This window comes from Lingula anatina, chromosome 2 (assembly GCF_051362555.1).
Source record: "Lingula anatina isolate TDL-2025a chromosome 2, LinAna3.0, whole genome shotgun sequence".
Classification (NCBI taxonomy): Eukaryota; Metazoa; Brachiopoda; class Lingulata; order Lingulida; family Lingulidae; genus Lingula; species Lingula anatina.
The window spans coordinates 10,767,382-10,780,899 of record NC_141768.1 but is presented as its reverse complement, the minus strand read 5'-3'; the positions used below and the strand labels follow the sequence as shown (position 1 = coordinate 10,780,899).

Below are 13,518 nucleotides of genomic sequence, written 5' to 3'. Positions count from 1 at the left end.
ATAATTTTTTTTAATATCATTAATGCAAATTCAGACAATTTTTTTCCTTACCACAGAAAAACCAACCAAGCCTGCCATCATTAGAGTGGCTATTAACCCAACCAATCAGAAGAGTGTTGACATTCAGTGGGTAAAACCATTTGATGGTAACAGTCCAATCACCAAATACATTGTGCAGTTCAGAATATTGCCTGAAGGTGAGTATATTTCCTTTCCATTTAGTTATATTTTTTAAAATTAAAAAATAATTAAAATTCTGTGTATAATTGAAGAGAAATGTGTATTTTAAGACTGTTTATGCTTGCTGAAAATGAGAACTGAGTGGACAACAACTGGATACTGTGTGTGTGTGTGTGTGTGTGTGTGTGTGTGTGTGTGTGTTTGTGTGTGTGTGTGCGTGCGTACGTACGTACGTACGTACTAAGACATTTGCACATTATATGGCTGATTTTTTTTATCCAGTTTTGTTGACAAATGTTCTTTGCTTTTTCCAGGAAGCACACTTCCACCCAGTGAAGGTTGGACGACAGCAGATGACAATGTCCCTGTGCCTGCCGCACCCTCCCCTATCTATTACACAGTCAGTGGCCTGCAGCCTGCCAAAGTTTACCAGTTCCGTGTCAGTGCCATCAACAGAGTTGGAGAAGGGCCCTACAGCGATCCCAGTGAAACTGTCACCATACCTCAGCAGCGTATGTTAGCAACAAATCAGTTACAGTTGTAAATGTTAAAAACTTTAGAACAGGTTAAAAAAGGGGGAAAAAACACGAAGTAACTTTTAGTTGGTTTTGCTGCAATTGTTGTTGTTGTCAAAAAAGGACTGATCTTTGGAAAAGTGATGTATTTCAGTGGTTTTTGTACACTAAACTGTACTTCAAATGTTAAACAGCATACCTTTCACTCTTCACAGCTCCCAGTTCTCCAGCCAGAGGTGTCCTTGGCAGGAGCAAATCCAACGATACCTTCTTCTTACAATGGCAGCCACCACAGGAGGACTTCTGGAACGGACCGCTGCGAGGATTCACCATCCGTTTCAGGCTTGCTGGCTACGATACCAACCCCTGGAACTACAGAAACTACACCATTGATAGGCCTATCACAGAAACCACCACATTCTACTACGATGTCACTGGACCGGGGGTGTTTGTGTTTCAGCAGTATGATGTCGGTGTGGCAGCTTTCAACGATAAGGGTGTTGGGGAGTATAGTGCTAGCATTCAGGTATGGACAGAGGAAGGAGTGCCTAGGCAACCACCATCAGCATTCTCAGTCCAGGCCGTCAATTCAACCAGTATCAGGGCACAGTGGGATCCTGTGGGATCACAATTTATGAATGGCATCAGTTTGGGATTCAAGTTGATCTATCGCAAAGTGAATGATGTTAGAGAACAAATTACTAATGTACCCATTGACCCAACAAATTACTATGGTACCCAGACTGGCTATATTGTAAACCTTGAGAAATTCACAGAGTATAAAGTGTCAGTGCTTTGCTATACCAGCAAAGGGGATGGTCCACGCAGCTCAACATTGAATGTTACAACAGCAGAAGATGGTGAGAATTTTTGAAATATAAATTTTTTAATGACTTCCACTATATTAAGTTGAGTCAAAATAATTCATTGACACATGCACATTATTTTGTGCAAATCAGGCATTAAAGGGAAAAGAAAATGAGATTTATGAATTTACTTGATGAACTTTGTCTTTTCTGTCCACATGCACTTTCTGACGTGACTGAATAAACAAGCAATTGGATTCGTGAATTCTGAGTAATATGTTTTAAAATGTGTGTCTGCTCTCTTTTTAGTTCCTGACGAAGTTGGAAGCCTGATATTTCCAGTTGTACAGCATACATCCATTAAAGGCCAGTGGACAAGACCAGCCAATATTAATGGGATTTTACAAGGTTGGTGTTGTACAGATCAATATCAGTAGAAAAAGCATTGTGAGTCTCCTGAAACCTTTAATGATACAGATTTCACAGATGTAGATGATGCATAGTGGATATATAACAAAGATATTTTGTTTATATTATTCAGGTTATGTGCTTACCCACATGGTAAAGAACCAAACCGAAACCCAAGTGGTGTTGAATCTTGGCCCAGATATTCTGGAGTATGAAATTGGCAGTCTGACCCCAGAGACAGTGTACACTATTGAAGTTATGGCCAGGAGTAGAGTGGGACCTGGTCCAGCACGGTCAGCAGATATCAAGTCTGGGGTGCCACCAGGTGAGTGCCAAGGGGAGAGGAATGTGTGGTATTTTTACCTATTAACAATATAAGAAAGTGCACTTACTGAGGGTTGATATAGAGTGTGGTGAAATAAGACATTGTCTTTAGAAAATATTTAAATCCTGTGCATAAAAGTTGTGTGGATTTTATTTGCTTACGTTGAAATGCTCAAGTAGGAGTGTTTTGGATCCAGGTTTCATTTCAGAAGTAGCTTTCTATGATTTGTGATATAATGTTAAACCTGTTGATTTTTTTTCCAGAGCCTCCTAATGCACCAACCAATGTGGGGGTTTCCAACATACTCTCCCGATCTGCTGTAATCCAGTTTGAACCTGGATATGATGGCAAAACCTCCATAACTAAGTGGATCATAGAAGCCCAGATAAGGTCTGCTGTGGCCTCTGTTAACCCTGAAACCCCATGGAAGAATGTCTTTAATACCAGTGCACCAGATGCCAAATCATTTGTTGTCCATAACTTACGACCATACACATATTACAGACTAAGGATAATTGCTCAGAATGTTGCTGGTATAAGTGCCCCAAGTGATCCAACCCGAGCATTTCAAACCACGCAAGACAGGCCAGAGTCTGCACCTAAGAATGTCACAGTTAGGGCAGTCAATGAAACTGCTATCAGAGTCAGCTGGATGGTGAGTTTTTTTAAAATAGATTTATGTTGAACATTGTATTAAAAGCTGTGACATTCATAAGTGGTCATTTATTTGAAAACGTGGGTAGAGGTGAGCTTGATTTGACAATAACAGTTTATAGTAAGGAATATTTGGGTTATTAAGAAATTCATTCTGTAAAAATACAAAGATAAGAAATGAAAATGTATGAATATTTCTATATGTGTGTATCATCATCTTGCCCCATTTTATCCATTTTTACATAAATACCTGCAAAGTGTTTATTTATTTATTATTATTATTTTTTTTTTTTATTTGTAGCCTCTGCCAAGCAGTGAATGGAATGGGGCACCAGAAGGATACAGGATTGAGTACAAAGCCAAGAACGCTCAAACATTTTCAATGATAGATATCAATGACATTAACATGAACAGTTACACCATTGTCGGGTTGGAAGAGTACACAGAATACCAGGGGCGTATGCAGGCCAGGAATGAAATAGATCTTGGACCCTACAGTGACCCTTTGGCCAAAGACAAAACATGGGAGTCAGGTAAGTTCTTGTTTCAAATGGGGATGTAGAGAAAACGGTTTTTGGTTAGTTATATTGATAAATAAGGGGCAGAATTTAAAAAGCAGTAAATCACAAATATTGTTTATTTATCATTATTAAAATAACTGGCAGGCAAGTTTGGTTCAAGTGATCTTTCAGTATTCAATAAATGCAAATGGTAATGTAGTTTCACTGTTTGTATTTAAACCTCATTATTTACATGTGATTCACATTTCAGTGCCATCTGCTGGTCCTCAAAACGTCAATGCAACTGCAGTGGATTCAGTCTCCATAAGAGTTGTCTGGGGGGATGTGCCAATGAGGAGCCAAAATGGACTCATCCTGGGTTATAAGGTGACTATTTTTATACATATAGCTAGGCTTGTTCTTGCACAAAATTTGTTTCAGTCAAACAGCTGAAACATTGCAGTAAAATCAAATTATTGAGTCAAATAGTGGTGAATTGGCAAAATATTTGACACATTTTTGGACAAAACATTTTGTTTTCACTGGGCAAATTATTTTCTTCTGGTTTTGCTAAATAATGAAATAAGTTTGTGTCAGCCTGGTATAGTATGATTGAATTTTGGACCATTTTTTGATTTGATCTCCTTCATCAGAATTGAATTATACTAATAGAAGAAAAAAAACTGTCTAACACTTGGCTATGGAAATTAAAGGTGAAGGAACAGTTAATGAGTGCAGTATTCTAAAAATGAAATTAGAAAAAAATTACATAAAAAGAAAATGTAAAAAATTGTTGTTTCAAACAGGTCCAGTATAGTTCACAAGAAGAAGGTCTGAGTCCAGAGATGTTGACAGTGGAAGGGAACATGACCAAGCAGTGTGTCCTCACTGGCCTCAGGAAGTATGTCATGTACAAGATTCAAGTGCTGGCATACACTAGAATTGGAGATGGTGTTCTCAGTAAACCCCCCAAGTCTACACGGACGGATGAAGATGGTATGTAAAGATACCAGAACTTAAGTCTTCTAAAGATATGGAATGTATAGATTTAGGTCAATTTTTGTCTTTTTTGAAGTTGAAAATGACAACATGAGTAGATTTGGAGATAATATATGACAATTAAAAGTATTTAGATTTCTATAAAGGAAATTGCGGGAAAAATTCAACTTAAAAGTCGAGGACAGTTGTTTTATTCCCTACATCTTTGTTTCAGTACCTGGCAAGCCTACCATCATCTACTTCCCCGATGTGACCTTCTCCACGGCCAAGGTTGTCTGGGCACCACCATTAGAACCAAATGGAATCATCACTGGCTATAGGCTGATATACCAAAAGAAAGAAGGAGGTCCATCCCAGACAAACTATACAACAGCTGGTGTCAATGAATTTACTGTCTATCAGTTAGAAAGGGAAAAGTAAGTGTTTTATAACTTTTTAAAGTGAAGTAAAAAATCTTTTGAGAAAGAAATTGTTTTCATTCTTTATAGTTTTTTTAAGTGCTAAAGTTTTTTTAAACAGTTTTTTTTGTATAGCTTTGGACACAAATTAAATAATTTCATTTTTTTGCAGGACTTACATGTTCACTTTGACAGCAAAAACAAGACTGGGCTGGGGTGACTCTGAAACTGTTGAAGTCAGGACAATCAAAGACAGAAGTCAGTATACACTGTATATTTCTAAATTTTCAGGTCTCTTATGATTAAGTGTTTTATCTTATTCAGATAATTGCTTTTCAATAATGTTCTTGTCAGATTATTTGTAAGAATATGAAAATTCATGCCATTTTAAATCCTACATTGGGAGCCCAACCCTAAGTGCAGAGTCTGATTTGATTTTAATATGTGTAATAATGATAATGATAGAAGCTTATCGCCTGTGTTTGAATTCGGTTTCTAGAAAAACCAGATGCCCCCTCTACAGTCCAGGTCAGTAATTCCCAGATCAAAGCACGTGAGGTAACCATCAGCTGGCAGCCAGGCTTTGACTGGTATGGACCAATTAGAAACTTTACCATCCAGTACCAGAAAGAAGGCCAAACTTGGGTCACTGTTCCAGGACTTGTACCCCACACTAATACATCACATACTATAGGAGGGTAAGATATTTATTCTTTTATTTCATTTCAAGAAATAACAGTAATTTTTTTCATATCAGGAATTTATACCTTTATCAAAGAGTCCTGGGGATGAGCATATGATGTAGGTTAGAGATCTAATTACTGAAATCAAATGAGAACAAAAGTAACTTTTTACATTGATGGATAACAGGCATGTGACATCTGAAGAAAATCTTCAATTTTAGGCTTAGCCCAAGCTCAAGGTACATTTTCCGTGTTGCTGCCACAAATGACATAGGAACCAGTGAATTCAGCAGTCCATCCGCCTCAATTCTAACCCTGGAAGCAGGTTGGTAGTATTTATTTTGTTATTTGAAAAAAAAATGAATTTTAAGATATACAGAATAGGAAGTTTTGAATTTTTTTTTTTTTGAAAATGAAAGTAAAGCTCTAAATCAGTTGAGTAAATTTTAGTGCCACATCTGTTTTTATTTTAGCCCCTGACGGTGCCCCACTGAATCTGAAAGTCACCCCCTATACCACCACCTCTGTCAAAGTCCAGTGGGAGGTAAGTCACAAAGAAAAAACATAATTTGTATTGCTCTAAATAGCTTTTATAAGTAAAGTTCATTACTCAGAAATTTTATATTTAATTGGTATATTGATATGACCATGTAGAACTTGTTTTTCTTTCAGATTTTTACTTGACTGAAAAAGGGGTGTTTTATCTGTTTGTATTAGCCTGTATATTGTTTAAGCTTTTTACAAAATATAGTGTGTATTTTACTCTGCAATTGGCAATTTTGAAAAGCCATTGAATTATCTTTCCAGGACTGTCCTGGTGAAGGAGTATTATATTATTCTGGACATTGTACTGACAATTTTACTGTAATTTTACTGCTATTTCAATTTTAAAGTTGTTGCATTTTTAGCCTCCACGCTTTGATCTTTGGAATGGCATTCTCCAAGGATATGTCATACAATACCGTAAATATGGCGTGTGGGACAACTGGCAGTCTGAAAATCTCTTCAGTAAAGACTTGAACTCAATCTCCTTGGAGGGCTTTGAGTTGTTTAAAACCTATGAATTTAGATTAGCAGCTACCAATGCCCTGGGCCAGGGTCCATGGAGTCCATCACAGATTGTCTACATGGAAATTGGTAGGCTATGGAAAGACTCATGACAAGGTCATGTTAAATGGACAATTCATAATGGGATCTTCCACATTCTTCTTTTCTTCTTTACACATAGAAAAATGAAATTTATTTGATATTTCATTTTTTGTAAGTGATATTCTGCAAGTTGGACCTTGTAACAAAGTCAATGTCAACCATATTAGATTACTGAACAAAAAACTTCCAAGTACACAAAAAGAGCATGTTTTTGAAATAAAATGTAACAGTGAGGCATCCCAAAGTGAATTGTCCCATGATATGACTTTGTGCATGCCCATCAACATAGCATGTCTGTATATTAACTAACTTTGGTTTCCAGCTCTGTTTGAAGCCACACCTGGGGCTGCAGTCTTCTGTCACGGGGGTGTAGTTGCTGTGAAGCCACATGCATGGCTAAACATTTATGTTCGTTTTTAATACCTTTAATTACTCATCATCTAACCCACCATTCTTTTTGTAGCCACCTCCCAGAGAACTTTGGAATACGAATGGCGACTTGGTGGGATATAAGATAAAATATCGCCAAATTGATAACCCATCATATCAAGAGCTGATAATAGAATTTCCTGCTGTCACTACTTATCTGTACAATCTTACCAAAGGAGTGACATATGAGTTCAGGATTCTGGCTTATAACAGCATAGGAGATGGGGTTCTAAGCAAACCTGAAACTCGCTTTGTTGGGGAGGCTGGTAAGAATTCATGCCACACAGGGGTACCATATGCATGTTGTTTGATACCCGTGGGTTTTTTTTATTATACTTATGGAGTGATTCTGGTTTGGCTTCACTGTGCATACAATTCATGGCTCTTCCAATGATACACAATTTCCTGTCTACCAGTGAACCCACTGCACTGAAATGTTCCCCCATATTCAATACAGAGGCATAAAACAGAAAATTGCAAAACAGGAGATTGTTCTGTCAATTCCATGCAAGACTTTTGAATGTGCACTTTCAATTTCCGTTTTCATCATTCCCCTTCGGCCTTCATTTTTGCTTTAAATATGGTATCCCTGATTGTGACTCTTCATGCATGAGGTATCTTTCTATCTTTGTTAGTGTCTAACTCTTTTTGTATTCATTACTGTTATTGTTTAAACCCTGTAAATGACTGTCTTGTCTTTTATTGCATATTAAAGAGCACATGCTTTGGCAAGCACATTTTATTTACACTTGTCTGTCCAACATAGTCAACTAACAGCATGTCTCATTATGAATGTAATGCTTTGTTTTGTCAAAATTTAACTTATAACTTCTGTTTAGATTTTGCATATAACAATTCTAGAAGAATATGTGACTTAAAGATTAAATTTCTTGTGCCTATTAGTTCCAACAGCCAGTCCAGAGAGTCTACTGTTGGAGGCTAAAAGTTCCACTGCGATCCAGGTGCGTTGGAGACCACCACCAGTTGATTCGCAGAATGGAGCTCTACAGGGATACAAGGTGAACTTATTTAATCTGCATTTATTGCTATGTTTTATGTCTTATGCTTAAATTGTTTTAAATTATATTGATTTTAGTGATATTGTCATGTGCCATTAAGAAAAGATTAAAAGATAAAAAATTACAGAGGTAAACTCCTTGAGATTTTTTATAAATGATATATTTTAGTTTGATGTTAAGTTTGATATCCACTGAATTTTCATCAACCCCTGATGTTGTAAATTATATTGGTCTGTGCTTGACAACGAGTTCCAATTTAATTCAGATATTCTATTGGGAAGATGGAAAGCAGGCTGAGACAGAAAAGAAAGCTCTGGTAGAGGCAACAGCCAATGAAATCTCTCTGCAAGATTTAAAGATGTACACTGTGTACAATATCCGTGTATTAGCTTATAACCCTGCTGGAGATGGACCCAACAGCACCATTGCCTCAGCTAGAACTAATGCAGGCAGTAAGTAGTACTAGTCAAAAGGTCCATCTAGGTATTGGCATTGGGAATGTTCCTTTACAAGTTTTTCTTTCCCTAACTGAAATCTAGAGTAAGTGATATTAAGCATTTGCAGTTCCATAAACTAATTATAGATGATCTAATGAACTTCAGGAGTGAACTTTATTACACATTTTTGGGAAATAGATTTGCTGTCATTTATATTGTGTTTACTTATGTTTGTTACAGTTCCTGGGAAACCTGGAGAGCTGTCATTTCATAACATTTCCCTGGATTCCCTCAATGTGACCTGGACTCCACCAGAAGAACCCAATGGAGTGATTGTTAACTATGAGGTTGTTTACATAGGTATGTGACAACTGACATGTTAGAAAATAAAAAGAGAAATTTCATGCACAATAAAACCATTTTGTCCCTTTTTACTCTGATATGACAAGGGTGAAAACTGAAGATTTTCTTTCATTACAAAGATTGAATAAATTGTAAAGTTTGATTCATAGAATGCTTTTCCAATTATGTATTCAGGTGCAAGTAAAACTGTCCAAGTAGAGACAAATAGCAGAACAACATATTACTTTGCCAGAGACTTGGAGGAGGGTGTCACATATAACTTCAGTGTAAAAGCCAAGACTGATTTGGGTTATGGCCCATCTAGTACCAAGGCTATCACCACAGGCAGTCAGCAAGGTGAATTAGATAATCAAGTTCAACATTTTGGTACATACATGCAGTTGATTATATCTTATGAGTTGGAATTTCTCTCTTGGCTGTCAAGATTGGATGCTTAATAGTGATAAGAAAAATGTCTTTTCTCTACAGAATAAATGAAAGATATAGTCAATAGTTATATTTTATTTTGTTGAATTGACTACAGGTTCTCCTGCTGCACCTATAGACTTGGAATTGGACTATGCATCTACATCTGTGACTTTAAAATGGACAAATGGGGCTGAAGGGGCATCAGCCATTAAAGGCTATATTATCCAGTCCAAGGCTCCTACAGGTGAGATAGTGGAGTTGCTTATATATGAAGAGCATTGCACGGATGATATTAGATGGCCAGACTTTGAAATTATATTTATATCAAAGTCTTTATTTTGGTCCCTTCATGCTGGAGAATAGAAGGGATGTGTGTGTGAGTATTTCTGCATAAAGAAAACATCAGTGATATCTGTTTGCTTTTAGAATGGTCATGGAGAACTATTTTGAGGAAGAACTCTGCAGGCTCTGTGGCTGTAATTCCATTTGACAACCTCAGCCCTAACAACATCTACCAGTTCCGTGTGATTGCTGTGAACGACCATGGTATCAGTGACCCCAGTTTGCCGTCCCAGCCTCTTCAGACCCCTGCTCTCAGCCCTGCCTCTGCAGCCGTGGAAAAGATCTATGAGCAGTGGTGGTTCTTGGTGATTGTTGCCCTTTGTGGACTAATTCTTATCATCATTGTGGTCTCTTTACTCTGCTGTACTGCTAAGAGAAATAAGGGTACGTGTATCTGTGAGAGTTTGAAAGAAAAGAAATGGGACAAAGTAATAGTTTCCCTTGTTTTATTGTAATGATAGCGGCCTTGATAATAGCTTTGTGGTGAAAAAAACTTAAAAGTTACAGTTGTCTAGAAAATCAGAGATGCCCAGATGAACACTATTGTTAAAGAATTGTATCTATTATCAGAAATATAGCATTTGTTGTTAGTGAAAAAATTTATGTGTGAAGCCTAAATAATTGACTTACAATAAGTCATTTGCTGAGAAAGTACCAAATAGCATTTAGTGTAGAGACACTTAATGGCAGCAGGGGTTTATGGAAGTTTTAATCTCATCGTAAGTTGTTTTTTCAGTCGTGCATGTATTTTTGTTTCTAGAACCTCTCCCAGCGAATATGAAGGTCATGACCCCAGTGACTATGCCTCCATCAGAAGAGGCACACAGTGTAGTGGATGATGATGGAGGATTCACTTCATTTGAAATGCGGGAATCAATCAGGAGAAGCAAGAGGAGTGTGGCTAATGGAAAGAAAAATAATTATATCAGGTAAAAATTCAAAAGATGGAATCAGGTTGAGGATACTCTTCTTATTTGTGTGAAATTTCAATAGTATTTCAGGTTGTGTCTTGTGTTTAACCGTTTGAGGGTTTCTGTGTTAGTAATCCTTAAACTTCATGAATGAATTTTAGGACTAAAATACAAGTTGTATTGGAAAACAAGTCTGGCTAGATTGACATAATTCAGTTTTTTTTTAATTGATCATCTGTGTAAATATAATATTGAACATAATGATAAGTTATTATTCATAAAATGAGACCTGTTGTTTAGCATGTTATGAGCAACATTTGAAATATGGGAAATTGTTAGTACAAAATATATAGAAAATGCATAGGTGCACCGAATTCTCAGCTCTGAGTAAAAGTCAAGTATAAATCAATAATTAGTTTTGGAGAACATTTGTGTGCAGATTTTTTTTGTCTTAGAAGTTGATATCTGTATTTCAGCTCTACTGCTGCCATAAGGGATGTTGCAGAATCAATTGCAGAGCAACTGTTAGTGACTAAAAGCATCTCCCAATATATATATATATATATGCATGGATGTATTTTTTCCTTTAAATATGATAAATGATTTTTCCCACAGATACTGTTTTAGAGAATGATCATTTATAAATAATTTGATGGAAATATTTCTCCCATTAATTTGATAATGAGAATTCCTTCATTCTTTAATATATATATATCCTTCTACTGTTTATGTATGTGTGTTATGGGGACCACTAGTTTATTTATTGATATCTATTATTTTATTTCAAGGGCTCTCTCAGTTTTTATGTTGAGTTTTTATGTTTGGCTCCAACTTCTCCAGTATGATCTTACTTTCAGTTTCAGCATGGTGACAACATGATTAACTTGATTCAATAGCTTTTGAAAGTAATACAATGATTATAAGCAAATAAATATTAATGCATTACTTTGGCATTAAATGTTAACCAAGAGCATGCAGAAAGGGTTCAAACATCTAGCATCAAATCTGGTAAATGATGAAGAATGGTTATCTTTGCATACAATCATTGCCAACATTATATTGTTTTCTTTTTTATTTTTAGATCTCCACCTCGTCCCAGTCCAGCCAGTGTCACCTATTCAGACGAGGAGTCTAAACCTCCTGGCTATGATGAAGATGGCAGCAGCACTACCTCTGGAAAACCATCTGATCTTGACTCTGACTCACAGGTATGGTATTCACATATAGTTGTTAATAACATGAATGAATGAAATAAACATGAATGTATTTGTATGTAGATGTAACATTATAAAATTGATTTTTTTTAAATAAAGGAATGAGTAGTTGTCTCTTTTCTGTTCTTACTTATTTGTCCTCTATTATTGTACCAGCTCAACCTGTCAATTTGAAATGTCCAATTCAAATAAATATTTTGTGAGATTTTAAGCATAGCACTGACAGAGAGGTGCAAGGGTTCACAGGTTTTGAAGTTTTTGGTTGTGGCAGTAAGATAGCAGGTTTATTTATATGGGTTGTTATTAGCAGATGTGTGGAGATTCTGATCTAGTTACAAGGCCAGATGGAAGCTATTTTCTGGGTCTTCTGGAAAATGGTTAGAAAATTTTAAGTTTACATTGACAGTCATCTAATTTTTTGTCAAAAGACGGTCTAAAATGGAGGGTGGATCAAATTTGGAAGGCTGTCAGGAAATATCTGGGGCTCCACCCCTTAGTTATTCTCCCCTCTAACCTGCTTTTAAAAATCACTAACAATTTCTTTTTGAATAGAGTTTAGTGGAGAGACACATGATGGCAGCAGGGGTTTACATAAGTTTTAGTCTCATTGTAAGTTGGTTTTCAGTAGTGCATGAAAAAAAAGGAAATAATTAAGATCATTTAAGCATTTGTTTGTTAGCTTTTTATCTTTTTCTTTTCATGCCAAGTGGTGTGGATAATGAATATTCTTGCATTCATTTCTGTTGTGTAGCATTTACTTTGTAGTATTGGGGGACACCTGAGGCATCAGATTGTTTGACACATGTTCCACTGGAAATGAGACAGATTACAGCTGCAGTGAATTATGAAAGCAGCTTGGTGTTTAAAAGAATTTCTTTCTGCATGGGAATCTGTTATTGAACATGCTGTTTCAGATTATATTTCAAGTCTTTGTTTAAAAGAGACAGATGAACAAAGCGAGGCGAAATGGGCACGCATGGATGTAACTTTGAAGAACTATTGTTTTAAGCTGCATGCTTTGAAAATGCTAAGTAAATCAGAAGATGCCTTATGAATGGAAGTGGGTTCATGGTTTATAGAAATAATTATATATAATATGTATACAGTTAGAGCTACAAATGTCAAGTAGTAGCAGTGAGTCAAGTGACCAGAGGGAATATTGGCACAGTCGCCCTGGACCCAGTACATCCAAAATACATTTGGTCTGAGTGACCAGAGTGAGTGAATGCATGACAGTTATTCAAAGAATATGTGCCTTTATAGTTTGGGACATATGGCTAGGAAACAATCATAATGGAGAGAGTACAATTTTTATGGGAACTTTTGGATTTTTCTTCATTGGTTTATATTGGAACAGGACTTTTTTGAATATAGAACAAGATATAGCATACTTTTATTAAAACAAAAGACATTTACAAGTATATATTTTTCATTTTTGTACATTTTCAGGAAATTTTGGAATGACAAAGTTTTATTTGGTTTATATATTATGTATGTTGTTATTTTGGTGGTAATGATTACAAAGGGTTGTTTTTATTTTCATTTTATGACCAGAGGTTATTTGTGATTAGTTCAATAAAGTAAAAATAATATATTATTTAATTATTCTATTATACAACTTTTTATAATAATATTAACCTAATACTTAAATAATTAATCCTTATTAGACAGACAAATTTCATCTAGATATTATGCGTGTCTTCAGTAGTTCTGAGCTTTCCTACCTCTCATCCAGGTTTAAATAAAACATAAAAGACCAATGATTTCAAGAATATCAG

General features: G+C 36.0%; 1 protein-coding gene across 6 annotated transcripts in view; it reads left to right on the top strand.

Annotated features, from left to right (window-relative positions):
• LOC106156212 (protein sidekick-2) overlaps positions 1-13,518 on the top strand; it is a 32,289-nt gene that overhangs the window by 17,190 nt on the left and 1,581 nt on the right. For 2 of the 6 annotated variants that reach the window (XM_087005713.1, XM_013531341.3), the window contains 23 exons: positions 57-197; positions 495-692; positions 911-1,555; positions 1,811-1,909; positions 2,043-2,234; positions 2,498-2,889; positions 3,190-3,421; positions 3,660-3,775; positions 4,195-4,384; positions 4,602-4,803; positions 4,958-5,043; positions 5,285-5,483; positions 5,690-5,793; positions 5,942-6,012; positions 7,081-7,312; positions 7,950-8,065; positions 8,331-8,517; positions 8,743-8,862; positions 9,040-9,231; positions 9,389-9,517; positions 9,700-9,999; positions 10,376-10,544; positions 11,608-11,734. In XM_087005713.1, the coding sequence (XP_086861839.1) occupies positions 57-197; positions 495-692; positions 911-1,555; positions 1,811-1,909; positions 2,043-2,234; positions 2,498-2,889; positions 3,190-3,421; positions 3,660-3,775; positions 4,195-4,384; positions 4,602-4,803; positions 4,958-5,043; positions 5,285-5,483; positions 5,690-5,793; positions 5,942-6,012; positions 7,081-7,312; positions 7,950-8,065; positions 8,331-8,517; positions 8,743-8,862; positions 9,040-9,231; positions 9,389-9,517; positions 9,700-9,999; positions 10,376-10,544; positions 11,608-11,734 (4,439 nt within the window). Of the gene's footprint in view, positions 1-56; positions 198-494; positions 693-910; positions 1,556-1,810; positions 1,910-2,042; positions 2,235-2,497; positions 2,890-3,189; positions 3,422-3,659; positions 3,776-4,194; positions 4,385-4,601; positions 4,804-4,957; positions 5,044-5,284; positions 5,484-5,689; positions 5,794-5,941; positions 6,013-6,376; positions 6,606-7,080; positions 7,313-7,949; positions 8,066-8,330; positions 8,518-8,742; positions 8,863-9,039; positions 9,232-9,388; positions 9,518-9,699; positions 10,000-10,375; positions 10,545-11,607; positions 11,735-13,518 lie in introns of those variants that run through there. The other 4 variants (XM_013531357.3, XM_013531366.3, XM_087005714.1 and 1 more) reach the window with 4 other exon arrangements.